This window comes from Pempheris klunzingeri, chromosome 22 (assembly GCF_042242105.1).
Source record: "Pempheris klunzingeri isolate RE-2024b chromosome 22, fPemKlu1.hap1, whole genome shotgun sequence".
NCBI classification, from domain to species: domain Eukaryota; kingdom Metazoa; phylum Chordata; class Actinopteri; order Acropomatiformes; family Pempheridae; genus Pempheris; species Pempheris klunzingeri.
In genome coordinates, this window is record NC_092033.1 from 14,759,521 (window position 1) to 14,778,678 (window position 19,158).

A 19,158-nucleotide genomic window follows, 5' to 3' on the forward strand; every position below is an offset into this window, starting at 1 on the left:
CAATTTGCATATGGCAGATGTCATGTTTAATACAGAATAAAATAAATCAGATCATTGTAGCAGATGATTTAATCGTTTTGCTATCTGTTGTGATACTGTTCATCTTTCGACTGTATTTGTCAGTCACCTGTGAAGCACAAAGCTGCGCCACCCTGTATGAAAGGTGCTACACGGATAAAGTTTGATTCACTGCTCGATTTAAAACACACAAATCTCTGCAGGCCATGAACTGCCTGCATGCAGGAAAATAATACGTGGCGCAAGCAGCCTAAACTGAGGCAACTCTGCCGACTGAAGTTGTGTGTGGTCTCTTTTGTACTGTAATGAGCCGAGAAAAACACTGGCTGCATTGTCCTGAAATTAAAATAAATAGTTGTGAGGAGGTGAATACGAGCCAGCGTTTTAACTCTGTCGATTCCAGGTAGCTGATTGTGCGGTCGTAAGTAGTGGATGTTCACACACACGATCACAGAAACGGGATTTATTCCAAATTTTGGATATCAGAAGTTTACCTTTTTAAGCCGGCAGTGAAAAGTGCATGAAATCTGATGGGCCTTTTCCAAAATATGCTTTTTTTTTCAGATTCTAAAGTAAATTTGTGTCACGTATTAGGCTCGAAATCAAGTTTGGGCTAATTTACCTGCAGTGTGAACCTAGCGCGCCCACGTACCCACACTGCTGGTGTGACCATGTGGTACTTCAGCTGTTTAAGACACGCCCACGCTAACAGTAGTGCATTATCCATAAAAAACAGAACTAACCAAGCTAGTTTTCCTTTCCCCTTCCCTGTCACATCTAGACTGTGGTGCTTTGTGCGATGTGGTCAATTTTTGTTTGTGGTCTTAAAAGCCAGCACTATTTGATCTGCATGCTTCATAAATTCTGCCCTGGGAATCGTGAGCACAGCTGGTGGCTTCCGGGTTGCTGTATGAAAAGATGTCATAGATTTTCATATATTTCAGTGGTCGAAACCAACATAGTTCCTCATATTTTCCCAGGTGAATACTCAAATCATTTCTCATGATTCGTACAGGGAAGTAGACATAGAAAAGCGTTCAGTGCTTAACAGAATTGTTCTGCACTTAAAGGGATGACTTTTTTGAGTTGGTCAAAGACTTTGTGTTCAGTTTTAAGCTCTAGAATGAACAGACGGGAGTGAACTTTACATCTGAACTGATATTTTCTCAGGTTTTCCTCATTTCGTCGATACGACCTGATAAGACATCAGGACATCAGATAAGTCAGGAGGAAATGCTTGAAACGCTTGAAATGATGCCGTTTCCTGATGAATCATCCTTGCTAAATGAGTGTTAGATGTGCGTGTACGGTGCTGCATGTTTTGGTGGGTGTGTATCTGTGTATCAGTAAGATGAGACAAAAGCCCCCTCGGCCCATGGTGCCTGTGCGGCCCGGCCTCAGTGACCCTGCCATTTGATTTGTTCCTCCATTGCCACTGTTTATTTCTGCTCTTCCTGTTTGCGCTCAACTGACCGTACACACCATTCCTGTGAATGCTGGGTAAAAAAAAAAAAAGAAGAAATTAAATGGTGGGGTGTTGCTGGTTGTGCTGTGGTTGTGGTGGGTTTGTGGGTGGGTGGGAGGGGGGGGAGGTGTGTGTGCAATGTGTCAAAGATCACACAGCGCTGACAGAGACAGAAAAGACGGCTCTCGACCACAGAGCTAACATGTCAACAGAGATTAAACTAGTTTATTATTTTCAAAGAGGAAAAAAAATTACGAAACAAAAAAGCAGTCATATTTTACACTAGTGATTATTATTAAATTTTTACAACCATTCAGTCTGCATAACATAAAGAAATAATTCTACATCTTTGTTTATTTCGTATTTTTGGTACTCTGATTTATACATACAAATAACAAATACAGGAACTTTTTTCACAATGCATATAATCTGTGGGCAGGAAGAAAGTCTTTCAGTTGATCAAATGTGTGTGTGTGCATGTGTGTGTGCGTGTGTGTGCGTGGGTATAGGTTTGTTTGTGTGTGTGTGTGTGTGTGTGTGTGAGTGAGTGAGTAGGTGCGTGCGTCAACACAAACCAATTGCCCGAGACCTATAGCACATCCAAAAAAAAAAAAAAACAGAGAGAGATGCCTGCAGCCAGAGCCGCTGACTCTCTGCAAACTTAATGCAACACAATTCACGCAGGCGAAAACCGAGGCCTGCCCTTTCACAAAAGTCTCTCCCTCGTCTTCCTCCTCTTCCTCCCTTCTTTCTTTCCTCTGAGGCGTCCTCTCCTCACTCCTCTGGCGGCAAGTCTCTCCACCTGCTGCGACTCGTACCCTTCTCGTCTTTAGCTGCCCAGGGGCATGTTTCCTTTTTTTTTTCTTACTTAATTAAAAAGTCTTCATTAAATGTACTGTATTTCATACAATTTGTACAAATATATTCAACGTCTGTCCCTCCTCATCTTCAGCAAGAAGAAGAAGAGGAGGAGGAGGAGGAAGGGGAGCGGGGGTGTCCTGTTACACAGGTGCAAGGTGAAGAGAGACGGGTTTGGAAATTTAGGGAAAGAGCGTTGTAAAAGTTTTTTTAATGTCTGTTTTTGTGATGTTCGTGTGTGGAAAAATGGCGTTTTGTACACAAATGGAGCTCCTTATCATGTGGGTCGGCTGGGAGGACAGCCTCAATGTGGTGGTGGCGGCTTGAGGAGAAAAGATTCTTTCTCTCCCTGGTTGGAGGAAAAAAAAAAAAAAACACTCTTCCCCCCCGGAGGTCAGTGCGCCACAGTCAAGTCTGCAAAGCATTCACATCGCAGAGGTACACTGTGATTTTATAAAAATAAGATACAACTGAGGAAAAGGAGCCTAAAGCCTGTCGTTGTCACACCGCAGCTCGGTGGCGGGACAGGGTAGCTTAGGTCGGGCCGAGGAGCAGTTTATTTGTCTTTAAGGTTATGGAAGCAGGTCAGCAGAGGTATCGAGGGATATGGTGGTGGCGAGGCCGAGGGTTCAGGGGTGGCACAGTACGGGGCCGTCTAACCCATGGCTGTGACCATACTGGAAGGGTGGTGGGGGGCGAAGGGGAGGCTCGAGGATGGGTGCATGGGTGTGGGGGTGGTCAGCATGTGGCCGGAGTGCGAGAAGGGAGGAAAGGACGACATGTGGCGGGACAGGGCGGCCGGGCTGAAGGAGCTGCTCTTGTCCATCAGGCTCTTAGAGAAGTCGTCCATGCTGTCTTGGGACTTTTTGCTCTTCTTGGACTTGCTGGACATCTTCCTGTTCCTGGTCTGGATGCCTTCCTTCTTCATGGTCAGAGGTCGGTTGATCTGCTCTCGAAAGGAGACAGAACAGAGGGCACATTAGTATTTTGTCCCAACAGATTCGAAGCATTGTGTCCACGTGCATGATAGAAATCTTCAAAGTGGAGATTTCAGCATGAAGACGACCCGTAGTTATGGCTCCATTTACATTAAGCAACACAATAAGAAGAACCCTCGAGTGGAGGGTGTCACCAAGTTTCAAAGTGAGTAAGAAAATGTGGCACACACTGAGCTTTTTAGTTTGCTTTGAGGCTTATTTGGGGGGTTTTGTGGAGACATAATGACATGTAGTGGAGTGCCTTTACGAGGGAAATGTGACTGTCCCGTCCTGAAACAGAAGATTGTTTATATCCACTCTTTGTGTGCATATGTGTGTGTGGACTTAAATGTTGATTCATTTAAGCTGAACTGTATCTCAGGCTGTGGCTATGCCAGAAAGAAAGGGAGAAAAAGGAAAGATGGAGGGGGGTGGGTGGGTGGGGGGAGATGGTGAGAGTGTGTGCAGAACAGAGACGGAGAAGGGTCTGGCAGCTAATGTGCAGCCAGTCGACCACAGAGACACATGGCCACGACGACCGCCGGCGTCGGCCAAGTCCTCCTCTCCACCCTCCTCCTCAACCGCGTGGCCGTCTCTTGGCCAAAATGGCCCCAGCTGCCGTATTCCAGCATAGGTTTAGGCGGGAATGAGAGCTGGATGATGGAATTCCGGCTGTGGGCAGGATTATGAGGGGAGGTGGATGAGGCCGACTGGCTTTCCTGATCTTGCTGAGCGGTTCTTCCCGGGGAAATGGGAACAGGGATTTCTTCCTCGCTCTCTCTCGCCCCGTCTGAGACATTGGCATTTTTCACTGACTCTTTAAGCAGAGTGGCCTCGATGATTAGCGGAGGGCAGAGATCTGTGCCCCCCCCCCCCAGTGATGTGGTTTCATTCTCTAAGATGTGGCTCCATACTGGGTGACTTTCTCTGCCTTGTCTGCCTTGCTTCCAGCTCTGAGGCATGCTACGCCCACCTAAAGCCGGTCAGGCCTGTGCTCTTTGATGCTGAGATGTCTACCATCTCACAGAGGAAGCCTTGGGCCTCTGGCCTGCACTCGGCCGCCGCCCCGGCACATCAAACAAAAGCAGAGCCAAAGTGTTTGAGTCAATGACCACCGCAGAATACACAGCGAAGCCTCTCACATCCTCTCTCCAACACCAACAGCTAACCACCTGAAACCTCAGCCCCCGTACAGAGGCGTCAGAGCTGAGCACACTCAGAGATATAAAGATGAGGAAGACATCTCTCACACGGTGAGTAAACCCCTGATTACTAAAAAGAGGCTGTCTGTGTTTTAGGTGTTAACAAGGCCTCGTGTTTGTGGCGAGCGCTCTGTTTTCACAAGCTTCTTATCTCAGCCAAAGCTTACGGGACAATAGACTGCAGCCATCAGGTGTTTTGGGACAGTACACACACACACACACACACACACACACACACACACACACACACATCGGGAGCACATGCAGGAGAGCAGGGACTCCGCTAAATTCTCCATGAAGAATGTGGAATTTGTTTCAAAGGGCGCAAAACCCCAACAGAAGTCTGGATTTACCAAAATAAACTCATTTCACAATTACGCCAAGGTCGGGGTCAGTTCAAATGCTAATATGTAACTGGGAAATATTATTCTTCTCTCCTTTTAACCTTGGTCGGAGACCGTTTCTGCAGCGCCTAACTATCTGCCAAAAGTAACATGGGAAAATGATTTAAGAGGGAGCGCTTGCGTGACAAGCGGGGCAGCTGAGCAGGATACTCTTCCCCTTACACACAGGGATATGGGATACAGGCAACCTATATCTGTTGTCTGTGAGGGGGGGGGGGGGGGGATATTACCTACATGTGGCCTCAGAGCAGTTAGCCTGGTTATTATTATTATTAGTTTGGACCACAATGGCTGTCTGATTAAAAGTGACAGCTTTGTGCACAGGAGAGGAGAGGAGAGAGAGGGGGAGATAAACGAGTCCCTGGGGTTTTCAGATTGAGGATGTGAAATGATGTGGTGAGGCACTAACCAACCCAAAACGAATCAGGCGGATTGGTGGTCAGAGGGGGGACTTCAAGTCCCTGGTGCGCTTGGAACCAAAAGGCTAGAAATAAGAAAAAAAAATCGGCCTGGAAATTAATCGAATTTTAATTAAGCCCCCTTCTTTAATATTCAAAAGCAAGGCGGCTGCGGGCTTAGTTCACTTCGGTCTTATACATTTTAGATTCGCACTTACTGCCAATAAATCATATTAATTCTACAGTATTTGTTATCGCCGTGCCCCGGAAATTCTCTGCAGGGACAAGTCAGATAAAATATTCAGAGGAGGAGGGAAAGGTGCCCAGCAGGACGTGAGGAGAAAGAAATGGAGAGGGTGAGGAGGATGGAGGTGAAGGAATAAATATTCAAGAGGAGCTTTGATGGGCTGGAAGATATCCTATGAAGGTTTATTACTTACATTGTGCAGTTTAAAGTACAGGCCGCAGGCGTTACACACCGGGTCCCCGTTGGCGTTTCTCCGCCACAGCGTCGTCGTTGTCGTTTGACAGTTCGCACATGACGTCCCTGCCCGCCTGGCCGCGGACTGCAACACACACAGGCCACAGAATACCCCGTCACATGACCACGTAATGACCCAATCATCGAGAAGGTTTATTCTGACAGATTTAACACCAAGATTCAGGGCTTCCAGGCAAAAGGGGGGGGTGTGGCGGTGGGGGTGGGGGTGTTTGGCACTGAAATGTGGTTGAAAATTGGGGATTTTATTTAAGCACTTTGGAACATTGACTCTGTAGCAGAGCTGAGGAAAAATCTAGGATTCAAATATATTGGTTGTTTTTTTGGGTTTTTTTTTTTTTTTTTTGTGCTTGTTTTTGCTTTGTTTTTTTTCTCTCTTTGTGTAATGTTGGCAGCCCTGTATTCATGGCGTCATGCATGTTATCCTACCACGTCTCCATAAATGCAATAAAGAAAAAAAGGCGTTTATATTTTCTTATCAGATACACTCGTTATTCTCTCTCGTGTGCAATTGTGCAAAGCTGTTAGAACCCCGTCAGAACATGGCAGACAATAAAGGCTTCTTTTTTTTTTATTTCACACAGTGCATACACTCTCCATGTCCAGCCTTGGGAATTAGTTTTTGCATCCAAGTGCACGCTGAAAATAGTTTAAAATAAAGGCAGAAATACTAAAAACAGAGCTGCTTTCACTCCAGGCTAAAAATAGCGTCACAGAGCGCATACCTCCTGGAGAATAAATATTTACAGAGGACATAAAAGCAGAGCCTTGAAATGGGAGAGCTATTAAATCTGATTAAATTTCCCCTTAAAATGCGTGCTCGTGCCACGGAGGCTCGTTTTAAAACGGCGACCTCGTGACGTTTAACAATAGAAATGAGAAGTGATCATATCGATCTAAGCATCGATTAAAACCTTATTTACATATATGCATATATATATATATATATGTATGTATCTACAGACTGGGAGCAGGCTTTGTAGGCTGTGTGTTTTAAGGTGACTTTTTTCTTTCTTCTTCTTTTTTTTTTTTTTTTTTTTAAACATGACATTATGGATAGAAAGTGTGAATAGATGATGCAGTGAAATGAACCGTGTGGAAATATCTGCACGCCAATTAAAAGCATGCTTTAAAAAAAGGAAAAAAAAAAAAAAAAAAAAAAGAAAAAAGAAAAAGAAAATGTGGATATATTTTTTGCTTCGCTGCAGGCAACCAGCAGAGCAAAAGCCTCACTTCATCCTGAAAGTCATGTCTTCCCATGGATTTAGCTGCCTGTCTCACAGCCCAGTTTGCTGCATTGGCTTGACATTGATGTTATAATCTCTAAAAACAATCAATAGACAGGTGAGCGCAAAGGACACACCAACGTAAAGGACTACATTATCTCTGGGAGGGATTTCCAATTATACACACGTGGTGGCCTAATAACCCCTGCTGCTGCGTGCTGTGAATAACCAATCAGATTGGAGGAATAACCCTGATGTCTATTAAGTCTGTAGGCCTGCATGATGTGCGCATCACGCCTGGCTGTAATCCTTTTCCCTCTGCTTTACTTCTAATGTCTTTTCCTGCAGCATCACCAGCTTTTGACTTTCTTTCCCTCAACCTCTTGATTCTTTTTTTTTTTTTTTCTAATTACACCATTTGTGTCAATGCTCTAAATGTCCTCTTTTCTGTCACCAAAAGGTTAGAATTGAGCAACGAATGGCTGATAATGTGTTATTTGGTCACACAGAGTATCAGACTGGGTCCTGAGTCACTCTCTGGCCTCCATATAGGATTCTTACATCCCCCCCCCCCTCATCTTTGCCCTCTATAAATAACAACTACAAGGTCAAACGTGGCAGTTACCCATACCTGACCATCCTCCATGTATTTAAGCAGAGATTATAACACCAAACAAATCTCAAGTCGTGACTGTGTGCTGGCCTGGCTCGGACCGCGCAGCCTTTCTGTTTTGACTGGGGAAGCGGGCTGTGTTGTTAAAAGCGACTTATCTGCGCTGCTCAGATATCCGGCAGCCCTTTCCTGGGAAGTCGGGTTTTCACATTAGAGGCGAGGCGGAGGAGAGAAGAGGTCCAGAGCCTGGACTGGATCGCCATCTTTGCCTCGAAAGGTTTTTTTTTCTCTCCTCTCATAAGAACGCAGAGGGGAAACTCCTCTAAAGCTCATATAAGATGCAGCTCTGAAGAAAGGGGCTTTCCCTGCAATAACTGCAAAAATAGCTCCACCTAAAGCAATCGCAAAAAACATATGTATATATATATATCCCCAAAAAAAAAAAAAAAAAAAAGCCTACCAGTGGCCCAAATGTGTCCTAAATACTAAAATGTTCGAATCATTTTCATATGATGGAGCTCATTGTGCACTTTTGAATGCAGGCCTGCAGCCACACTGCAACAAGCTACAGTAGAAGCAGTTTTTTTTCTCTTTTAATGGAGGCAATGCATCTCCAATATACACATGAGGCCTATTGTTTAAGCAGAATACTCTTGTCAATCAATGACAATTTTAGCAAATAAAAAATAGCATCGTCATTGCATTTAAAAAAGAAAAAAAAGAACTGTGCAGTTTTTCTATGGTAGTATCTGAAAACAGAGACCTGCACTTGTCGAGTCAATTTCCTGCAGCTAATAGGCCTACTTCTTCCTGGATAGGGGAAAAACAGAGAGAGAGACGGAAATGTCATCAATAGAGAAACGTGGTGGAGACGTACCAGCCGCCGCTTGGGTTTGATGAGAGGGCGATTCTGCCCGTTCATCTTGTGATAGAGTCCGCAGGCGTTACACAGATAGTGACCCGTACCGTCCCGCCTCCACAGCGGAGTCGACGTGGCCCCGCAGTTCACACACTCTCTACCCTCTGCAAGAGCCAACACACACACACGTACACACACAGAAGATGGAGACAGTGTCCAGGTCAGTGGGTCCTTCGAAATTATATTAAAATATATATATATGTATATATATATATAAATAATAATAACTCTTGATGCATGTAATCTATGCTGCAAACAGAGGAGGTTAGTGGGATGAGCGCACATACAGAGCAGTTTATAGAGCATGCAGCAGGAAGCGACACAGCATCAATACAACACTCTATTATTATTATTATTATTATTATTATTAATAATGTAACAATATAAGCACGACTTTTACAGCAGCAGTTATTTTATTTAGAACGCACACACACACACACACATACACACACATACATTAAACACATGTGGTTAGTGCTGGTGGTGAATACAGCATCTGTGTCAAGGTCCATAAGGCAAAAAAAATCACTCTCATAAACCACAAAATCTTCAAGCTACGAGTCCTTGAACAGGAGTTTTAGGTGACTTTTTTTATTTATTTTTTTTATTCAATAAAACAGGCCTTCTTCTTTCTCTCATCTCTCCATTAAGTAATAATAATAATAATAATAATAATAGTCTCTGTATATTATGTGTCATGTCTGTGCCCTTTGTTTTGAAATGATTGAGGGACGTTCAGGTTTGACTGGCACTTCTCTAGTGACACCGACAGGTGAGACGCGCACTAACAGTTTGATTGGGGGGCCTGAAACTGAAACAAGGGAGCTGCAGTCACAGTCACATTATTTGAAAGCAGAGACTCACACACTGCGCTTTTGTGCAACGCCGAGAGCCTTTTGCATTTTCATGCAGTCGCACTTCCCCTTTTCTTTTCTTTTCTTTTTTTTTTTTTTACGGGCTGCAAAAACACGCTCAGACCGACTTCTTGACAAAGAGAGAGAGAGCAGCGTTTAGATGTGACAGACGTGTCAGCACCTGGACCGGTTCTCTCTCTCTTCTTTCTTTCTAAAGAAGCCTGGTGCTAAAATCAAACAGGACCTGTTTCGGATCCAATGCATATGACATTAAAAAAAAAAAAAAAACAGGCCTCTGCAATGCAGATTTTATCTGTTGCACAAAGTGTGTTGAGGCTTCAGAGAAATGCTGAACGCTGTCTCTGAAATATTAAGTTTACACGAGGGGGAATGCTCCTCAGATCGGGGAATATCTCTAAATGCACATTATCTCACATTATCCTCGAATTAAAATCTTTATTTTCAGTAATGGCCCACTGTATGATGCTGAATAATCCCGATGATATGCATCAACTAATCCACAGTTTTCTATACTCCCATCAAAGCCGCTGATATTAATCTCATTACAGGAAACTGGTTTTCAGCTGCGCAGCAATAACCTTTAAAATAATTACCCCCCCACCACCACCACCACCACACCCCACCCCCCCTCCACAATTTGGAAATGTCTCCCCTCGCTCTCCCTGTCTCTCTCCCCTCCCTCGGTGGTGCATGCTCTCTGCCACGGCGACGGTTCACCCGATTTTTCCCTGTGAATGAACAAGCAGCATCCGGTGCTCTACCGCTGGGTAAACAATGCAACTGTGGCGTGCACTGGTCTGACAGTAATGGGATTATCTTAAACATATAAACGGGGCGACACAGCCCAGAGAGCTGGCTTCCCCTCCGTCTCTCTCTCCCTCTCTGTGTTAGTGCAGAGGGAGATGGAAAGAAAGAAAAAAATGACCTAAATTAATCTAAGCATTCAACTCTGAACTCGTTTGCGTCATGGTGATTTTTATTTTGCTGGGGGAAAAAAAAAAGAGTCTGGGAAATAGAGTTGTACATTTTATTTATCTTTTTTCCCCCCCAGCAAATGTTTTTTATTTTATTTTAATTTAATTAGTTGAATAATCAATGTAAGATTATATTTATTTCTAATAAATTCTAATCTTATATCATCAAATTATCCTGATTATTATCATGATTATTATTATTATTATTATTATTAGCCGATGATGAAAGACAGACCTTTGAGGCACTCTGAAGCGCCTGTTTAGGATACAGGTTGACCCGAATGGCCTTTAGCCCCGCATGGAGAGCTTGTTCATGTGAGGGGTGAAAGAGCTGCTCGTAGGTATTTTTTCTTTTTTCTTGTATGAGATTAAACATGGCTGATCATTAAGGCTGCAAATCTGGGGAATAATGTTAGATCAAAAGGGAATGTAATAAAGCGCACGCCTACCTGAACAGGACCTTGTTTTTGGTCTTGTTTTGGAACCATAACTAGAAGATGACCCACCTATCAGGCTACTTGGTGGGAAGAGGCCTGGGCCGTATTCAGGGACATAGGATGGGTATGTGGCGATGGGGTGGTGGGCAGAGGCTGACCCTGCTCCGAGGGATGCCACGCTCCGGTTGTGAGCTGACTCCAGTTTCATACTCTCGGCCAGGGTCACCTGGTACTTTATGCACTCCTTATCCTCCTGCCGCCCGGAGCTGCTGCCCGGGGTGGATATGCCCGGGTCCGGGGATACGTCTTTTGGAGGGGTCGGGGGAAACGTGAAGAGGTGCGGACTGGAGTGACCGGTGGGCAGGGAGGAGGAGGAGGCCGGGGGATAGACGGACAGGCCGGTCGGGGAGCCGTGGTGCAGGGGGTTCTTGGGGAAGGGGCTCAGGTTCCAGGGGGAAGTGCTGTGGTGCGGGGCGATGCCTTTGCTCCCCTCCAGCCAAGGCAGGGAGCCGTGCAGTAATGAGGGACGGCACACCTGGCTACCTGGGGCAGCACAGAAACACAAGAAAACATCACAACCTGTCCTCACTCTGCTACGACAATAAACACACATGCATTCATTTGTCATTTACAAGCGTGGGAGTCGAGCTTTAGGCCTAAACAAGCAGCGACAAATAAAAGAGAGCACACGTTTACGCACTGATTTACCAGATACATTCACTGACATTTTTATTCTATGTTAACATGCAGCACACAGCCGTGTGTAAATTTTCCTCCAGAATACTTTCTAGCGAGTTTCTGTTCCGCGTAGAAATCATTCGATCCCCTCTGATGTAGAAAAACTAGAGTTTCATGTGGCCACGCACGTTCACGATTTTGCCCTTCACCGTTTTCACAGAACAGGCCTTGATGTCAGAAGCTGAATACGTGTAAGTCAAAAAGCTCAAAAGAAAATACGAGGTGTCTGACTGTGAGGAAGTTAAAGGCTTACAATACAGGGAACTCCACAAATGGCTGCGTTCTCATGACTGAATAATTAGAATAAAGATAAATATTGTGCATGCGCGCAGAGGTGAAAACAGGATCCCGAGCGACAACCAAAATATTCCAGGTGTATCTGTGCCCTCTGTGCCAAAACATCTATTTGTTTAAATCCGTAACCAAACACTCGATTGATCCAGAGAACAAATTACGCACGGGCTTTTGAATAACTTCTTTGACATATGAGTCTGCTGGGTGTCATCAGGCGGTGTGTTTGAGAAGTTTAGACGGGGAAAGGCTGTGATATAAGCGGTAGACAGAAACCAAAGACAAACTGGAGGTAAACCATGCATATTTACGGCGGTGTTTCACAACACTTAAGCTCTCAGGTTTTTAAGACTAAGTCAACTCAGGCCAGAACCGAAACCTGGCCTGGATCACGGTCAGATAATACAAATAATTCCAAACACAGTGACAGTAATTGAGTATTTGCTGCGGGGGTAAATTACGCACACGGACCCAAACGGGATAATGTGCACATTATTAAATAAAAGGCCTAAAGAGGCCGTTTACTTACTGTGTGGAGGAGGAGGGTACCTCTGGACGGCTCGGACAGAGTTTCCATAGTATGGAGAGACGTGGTTCCCCTGTCCATCGATATTAAAGAGTACATCCACATCGTCAGCGAGGGGATACTGCGAAGGGTCCATGTATGAGTGGCCGAGGCCCGGGTGATGTGAGCCGGGATGCTGCTCGTTCAGCACCGCGGGATGATGGCTCATCCATCGTGGCTGATCCGCACTTACTTCCATTGCTTTGCCTTTTTCTTCAGCAAATGTTCATGCACGCCGAAGCAAACCGGTACAAGTCACAAGATAAGAAATAATCTGTCCCAAATCCGTTTTTTTTTGTTAAATCCACAGGTCCCGCGCTTGCTTCCGATCACCTGGGGACAGAGAGAAGAATTTATTGTCTTATTTTCTCTAATTCGTCTTCACATGCAGCACGACTAGAACAGGCAGGGGGCTCACGCTTAAGTGAAATTACCCGGCTTTTCTAAGAAAAAATATTTAGAAAAAAAAGAGGGAGAGAGAAAGAGAAAGAGATATTTTAACACGAAACATACCCCGCATTACAAATGCAACAAAGGTGTTGACATATAAATACGTCCAAAATGGAATCCGGTCCCACGTAGAGTTCCTGAACTTCTCCCCCTCAGAAAAAAATGTCAGTGTTTCAGCCCGGCTCAACAAGTAGTGGAGCTTTGTGCGGGCAGCGGATGGCTTCACTGCACACTGACCAGCACCAGCAAGTTAAACTCACTGATCAAATCTCTGTTTGTGCGCAGTTGTAGCCCTCTCCATTAACTCCGCTCCCCTCTCTCTCTCTCTCTTTCCTTCTCGTCTGTGCGGCTCTTGCTCGCTCACCCTTGCTCTAAGTCCCTCTCTCTCTCTCTCTCGCTTGCTCTCTCACTCACTCTCTCTCTCTCTCTCTCTCTCTCCTGCTCCTTTTTTTTTTTTTTTTTTTTTTTTTTACAGTGAAGGCATTCTTTCAGGATGGCGCCAGGCAGCTCAATGCTTGCAGACAGCTGTGGCGCGACGCAACTTAAGGAGGGTCTGTCAGTGTCATCAGTTAAGGGGAGGGGCCTGCCCTAATTGAATATAACGTGGGCCAGGAGAGATGCAGAAGTGCTGCAAGATTTTTTTTTTTTTTTCAATGACCTTGCCCAAAAAGATATTAGCCTATTAAAATATGGATATTTCTTTTTAGTGGGCCTAATAAAACTTAACACCTTATTATGCATGCAATCATAGTGGGACACTGAGGTGATGATGTGTGACGTTATTATGGCAGTTTGAATGAATCTATAAGACTTTAGCACGTCTATATGTATAAATAGGCTGCAATAAACATTTAAAAAAGAAATGTGCGCATCGACCTCTTACAAAAGCCTCTGACTCATTAAATTAAAATAAAAGCTCTAAAGAATGCAGACATATTTTTGGATTTTTGCGTGCGCACGGCAGAGGAGAGGGTGTAGAAGAGAAGAGCTGCAGCAGAGCCTGTTGCTCCGGGCCAACGGCAGGTTGCGGGACATGGAGGCTCTTAAAATTGTGACAGTGCGTCCTCTCGCGGTGACAGGCACGTTATTCTAATGGCAGACCCGAACTGAGCCGATCCCTCTCACCGTGGAGCAGGCGCGGACAAGGGCGCCCGGGAAGGCTTGAGCTTACAGTCTCCAAAAGATAAAACAGATGAATCAAATAAAACTCCTGGTGCGGGCTATTATTGGCTGTCAGTATCTGTGCAATAAGCTGCCCACTGCAGCAACTCCAACAGACAAGCAACAATGGGTCATGTCATTATTTATTCAAAACAGTGCATTAAATGTAACACGATAGCGCGCGCAGGGAGTGATTTCCCCCCCCCCCCCACCCTTCCTCCACTTCGCTCTCCAAGTTTAACAAATAAGCAGCTATAATTTAAAAGGGCAGCCCCCTTTTCCCTCCAAATGAGCGAGGAATTCACCCTTTATGCTCAGTGTCACACAGGCATGATGCCGTGCGTCTGCGGCGTTCTTCACCTCAGTGCGCGGCAGAGAGGGAGCTGCTCCTTGGGGAAGTATTTTATGTCTAAAGCCCAGTTTGGCTTCCTCATATGCTCTGAGATTGGCAGTGTGTAATAGTAATGTGTGTGTGTGTGTGTGTGTGTGTGGTGGGGGCAGCCTCGGCGACGCCACTGGATGTGACGTCACCACGGTGTAAACAGTCAGGAAATGAACCCTCTCACGGCGCGCGGCAGTGGGTAGGCAGCGGGAGCGCGCACGCCCTTGCACCACGTAGGTATCAGCAGTATCCTGAGACAGGCTGATATCAGGTGGGGTCGGCTGAGTGGGCAAATACAGCAACAAAAAAATGCATGAAACGGACCATCAGTAATCAAGAGTAGGAGGATCAGTTGGATGAAGGTTTGTTTTGGTTTTTTTTGAGCAATTAAGATTAATTTTAAACGTGGGAACCTACAAGGCCACGCGCTCAGGTGATGACTCCATTATTGCTTATTCGTCTAATTCCCAATTTATTTCTCTCCCCCCACCCCTCCCTCTTTGATGTCGAGGTTGTTCTCAGCCGGGCGCGTGGGAGCACAGACTGAGAGAGACTTGGCAAAGCGTCCTATTTTTTTTTTTTTTCCTCTCCAGGATAGCCCTACCTGGAGAGAGAGACACAGAAAGAGGGAGCGTTTCTCACTCAGGCAAACCTGAGACTGAACTTGGATGCAAACTGCTGTAGCTGCCATTGTCAAGCTGTCAGCGGACTCGTGTAATTATCCTCTTGAAAAGTATCGCGGAGCCATTATCCACAAAGTACCCGTTATAGGTGCTCAGAGGCAACACATGACGGTAAATGTAGCCTAAAATCCCGATTATGTTTTTTTTGTTTCTTGACTGGATGTATCGAAGCTTAGAGAATGGGACATGGAACCCATCCCATGACTTGATTCCCAAGCCTCGGTGTCAATAACGCCGGAGCTTATTCAGCGCGGAATAAGACTGGCTCTCTTAAAAAGTTGTCATATATAATCCTTAACTGTCGCCACGGAAGGAGAAATAGTGTCTCCAGCTCTCTTCCTCTCTCAGTGTGTGTGAGAGTCTCAAACGAGCCCCTGCGTCGCTCTATTTCGGAAGTTACCGGCCTACAAACAGCAGTGATGCTGCGCGTAAAGGTTGATTTGTAAAAGTGGGCGAGGGGCCAGTCTGGCTTTTGATGGCGGAGATCATTTCTCAGTGATTATGTCAGCCAGCTGTTATTAAAATCAGGACATGGTACACTTTCTTTTTCTACACTGCGGCTGAGAATTTAAGACACGAACGGATTATTCCATTGCCAGTGAGGGGGATGAAATGTTTTAGATAACGTGTGTGTGTGTGTGTGTGTGTGTGTGTGTGTTGTCCCTCAACTTCCTGTGTATGGCCTCATAATCATTGTCTCTCCTCATAAATAATAATTTCCTTCCGTCAGCTGATTGATCAGAGGTCAGGCAGATACAATCACATAACAATAGTAATACATTGTGCCAGTAATGTGACACTGGTAGCCCACTACTGCCACTGCAGCAGCAATAATAATGTGAATAACAATGGTAATCATCCCCATCATCTTTGTTGTATTTTACACATCAACACACACAGTGTATTTAGAAACGACAGCAGATAGAAGAGGCACAGTTTTTCAATATTAATAATTAAAGAGGTGTGTGTGTGTGTGTGTGTGTGTGTGTGTGTGTGTGCGCATATTTTAACTATTCCATTAAGGTCTTTTTCATCAAAGGCTTTGATATGTAGCTCCATAATGTGCCACATTTTCATTTCAATGTAAACAAAATAGAAAATAAAATGTAAAAATTCAAACAAATTAAATAAATATATATATATATATATATATATATATATATATATATATACACACACACATATATATACTTTAGTGTCCAGCCGCTCTGTTGTGCAGGATGTGTCGCCTGACATAACAAAGCAGATGCTCCGTCACTGATTCAGAGTGCCACAGGCTAATCACTGGGATGTGATGCGTAATTGTGATATATTTTACTGGTCAAAATGAGCATTTTGAAACCGGCATAGCACCGCAGGTAACCTATATGTTGCAGCTCTTACTCTGTGAGTCATTTGTCACCTTTCTGGGCTTTTCAAGAAAAAGATCTTCTATTCTGTCAGCATGTGAACCAGCTCGGCTTCTTAGAACAAAACGAGGGCGTCAAATTCTGCTTGTCGAGCGCGTGAAACTTGAAAACAGAAGTGGATTTCCTAGAACGATTAAATGATTAAAATGAGAACAAAGCGGGATAAATCACCGTTTCTTCGAGTGTTAAAAAAGTAGCACTTGGTATTGTGTGTCATTCTTCCCATCGAAAGAAAAGAAAAACAAAATGGTGTGCCAAATGACTGACTTGTGATGCTTATCTGAGTCTATATCGCTTCTCGCCAGACGTACTGATGTAATCTGTCATTTAACGCACGGGGCCTTTTCACCTCTTAGCCTGTGCACCCCCAACAGAAACACCCAGTCACATTTTTTAGATCATTTATTAATTTTGGCGTCAACACCACGCTGATTTATCAACACCATAATTTGACGGAATTTTACATTTGAGCCCAGAATTAATCCGCAATCTAAAAGTCTGTGCGACAACTCTCATAGAATAACGTGCAGAATCTGGACGCTGACGTGAAATTGAAATGAAAGCAGAGAACCTGCTCTCCCCTCTTTGTCACGCTCAAGGCCGGAGGTGGATTTTCATCCCGGTTTAAAAGCTTTTTAGAATATTCTAATAACAGCACAGTTTTAATCCACCTCAGGTGACCAGTCCTGCTATTTAGTAAAACAAAAAAAAGACAAAAAAAAAATATAGAAATAAATAAAATAGCCTTTGAGAACAACACAAAGGTGTGTGAGGACTTTTTTTTTTGTCGCTGTGCTCTTCGCAGAATAACAGTTTGGGGCTCTCGGCCCGTGACAGTGCGCGTGTGATGCCCTTAATTTGGCATCCTATTCATTCCAACAGCGGCTCTCTCTCCGCCATATCAAGACATATCGGCCAAAGACGAGATGGAGGAAACTAATAACGGAGGGAAGCGCAGCCTCAGCAAGCCCAACTCCATTTTTTATGACCCGCCGGCAAGGTAATCAGATCAATTTCACGGTTTGTATGGGATTCTGCCTGTGCCACCAACCTGAGCGCCAGGTAATAGGTCGTTAAAACCCCTCATCTGCGCTATTTTGGGGGGTGGGGTGGGGGACGCTTATGAGATGGGAGGCTAAATATTGTCAGAAATGCGGCTGGCTCTGGTTTTCACACATCCAGCCCGGGTATGCGTGAACACGAGCTAATTATTAGCAAAGCAAATTTCCGCCCGGGTTAAAGCGAAATAACGGCGCGTGTAGGTCAGCAGCGAGCACAGAGGCGAACGACGACGTTAAAGGCAACAATGGCGGTCGTTATGGATGTTGTAGCCAGTGTTATCAACACCACAGCCCCCTTTTTTCACAGCCGAAGTGGAGAGAAATGAAGGTGTAGCTAACCGGCAGCTTCCTTTCTGCACTCGGATGAATTCCGGCGAATGTGCTGCTTTTCTTTTAATTAAATCGTGTGTTTTTCCGATGGAGTTCATTTTATTGGCATTTAAGCCAACGCGCAAAAGCCACTCACAAAAGTTTCCCATCGGTCATTGGCGAGCAGCATCAGTGAGCTGCGGCGTGCGGAGCTAAAGGAAGAGGCAGCCCATTGGACAGAAGATTTAGGATGCAGAGCAAAGCTAAATATTTACTGACCTGTGGTGGACGCCGGGAGGACGGAGGCTTTTTTTCCGCAGATGTGAAGAAAGAGTGACATAGAGATGGAGGCGCCGATGGCGTTTAGAGAGAGACAGAGGGAGAGAGAGAGAGAGAGAGAGAGAGAGAGACGTGGGGAGGGAGGGGAGGGGAGGGGGGGGGACACACACTCACACCCTCACTGTGGCGGCTGTGGCGCTGCTGGTGGTGATGGTGCACGCGCCCTCGGTCCCGGAGTCACATCATCGTGCAACGAAAGGCACGCGCGCACATAGGCTACCGGGCAGGCTGCACGCGCACATGGGCCTCCTTTACCGTACTTACTGTACAGTGCACGCCAGCTCTTCCGGGTCTGACAGCATCACAAGTTAGAGGAGTAGGAGCTGGGTTTATTCATAGGAAACCAACGGAGTTACTCAGAGGGTCACAATGGAATATTTATATCAGGCAGCCATTTGTTAGATTTTTGTTTTCCACCACTGCATGTTCTCTATACTGTTTTTGTCTGTACTTTTTATTTTGATGACACTGTCTGAGGTAAGGCACCTGCCCCATACCAGGTGACGCCCACAGCTGCAGGCCTGATGTAAACGCCTCCCCATAATCAGGTGTTAATGAGCAGGAAATGTAGGACATAATCTACTTTTTTACGTCGTTAGATGTTAAAAAAAAAAAAAAAAAAAATCACTTTCAATGCTTCCAATGTGGAGCTTTTATATGATCAGTGCGGTACATGTATTTCCTTGCATGAGCTGTGCAGGATTCCGTATGTTGTGTAAGTGTATTATCTATATAACCACCTGGTGCGAATGGCGCCTACAGTTTGTGCTCTGCACATATTTCAGCGCGGAATACAAGATCTCTCCGTGACACACAAAATGTTGCACCTCCTTTTGTGCCGCGAGAGGAGCCTTTTTCTCGCCCCAGCCACAAAGGACAGATGAAGCCATAGCTGGTGTCTAATC

General features: G+C 45.1%; 1 protein-coding gene across 6 annotated transcripts; it reads right to left on the minus strand.

The window, feature by feature from the left end:
• Positions 1-1,681: 1,681 nt before the first annotated feature.
• On the minus strand, positions 1,682-18,245 carry gata3 (GATA binding protein 3). 6 transcript variants are annotated; one of them, XM_070853746.1, is made up of 7 exons: positions 12,973-13,369; positions 12,424-12,792; positions 10,878-11,408; positions 8,627-8,683; positions 8,424-8,470; positions 5,763-5,888; positions 1,682-3,287 (listed from the first exon to the last, which is right to left on the minus strand). In XM_070853746.1, the coding sequence occupies exons 2-7, from the start codon at positions 12,656-12,658 to the stop codon at positions 2,997-2,999; spliced, it is 1,287 nt and encodes a 428-aa protein (XP_070709847.1). In that variant the 5' UTR covers positions 12,659-12,792; positions 12,973-13,369; the 3' UTR covers positions 1,682-2,996. The 6 variants fall into 6 exon arrangements, with proteins under 6 accessions (XP_070709847.1, XP_070709845.1, XP_070709848.1 ...); XM_070853744.1 differs by lacking the exon at positions 12,973-13,369 and adding an exon at positions 18,194-18,245 and having other exon boundaries at positions 8,424-8,683; XM_070853747.1 differs by lacking the exon at positions 8,424-8,470 and having other exon boundaries at positions 8,538-8,683; positions 10,935-11,408.
• Positions 18,246-19,158: the final 913 nt, after the last annotated feature.

Bases quoted from the DNA above. Each gene is read 5' to 3' on its own strand.
- gata3 (XM_070853744.1), bottom strand. From the start codon at position 12,658: ATGGAAGTAAGTGCGGATCAGCCACGATGGATGAGCCATCATCCCGCG. The intron at 5,889-8,423 runs GTCTCTGTTTTC...TGTGTGTTGCAG, and splicing joins AATTGACTCGACAAGTGCAG to TCCGCGGCCAGGCGGGCAGG. The intron at 3,288-5,762 runs GTAAGTAATAAA...TTTCGAGAGCAG, and splicing joins TGTACTTTAAACTGCACAAT to ATCAACCGACCTCTGACCAT.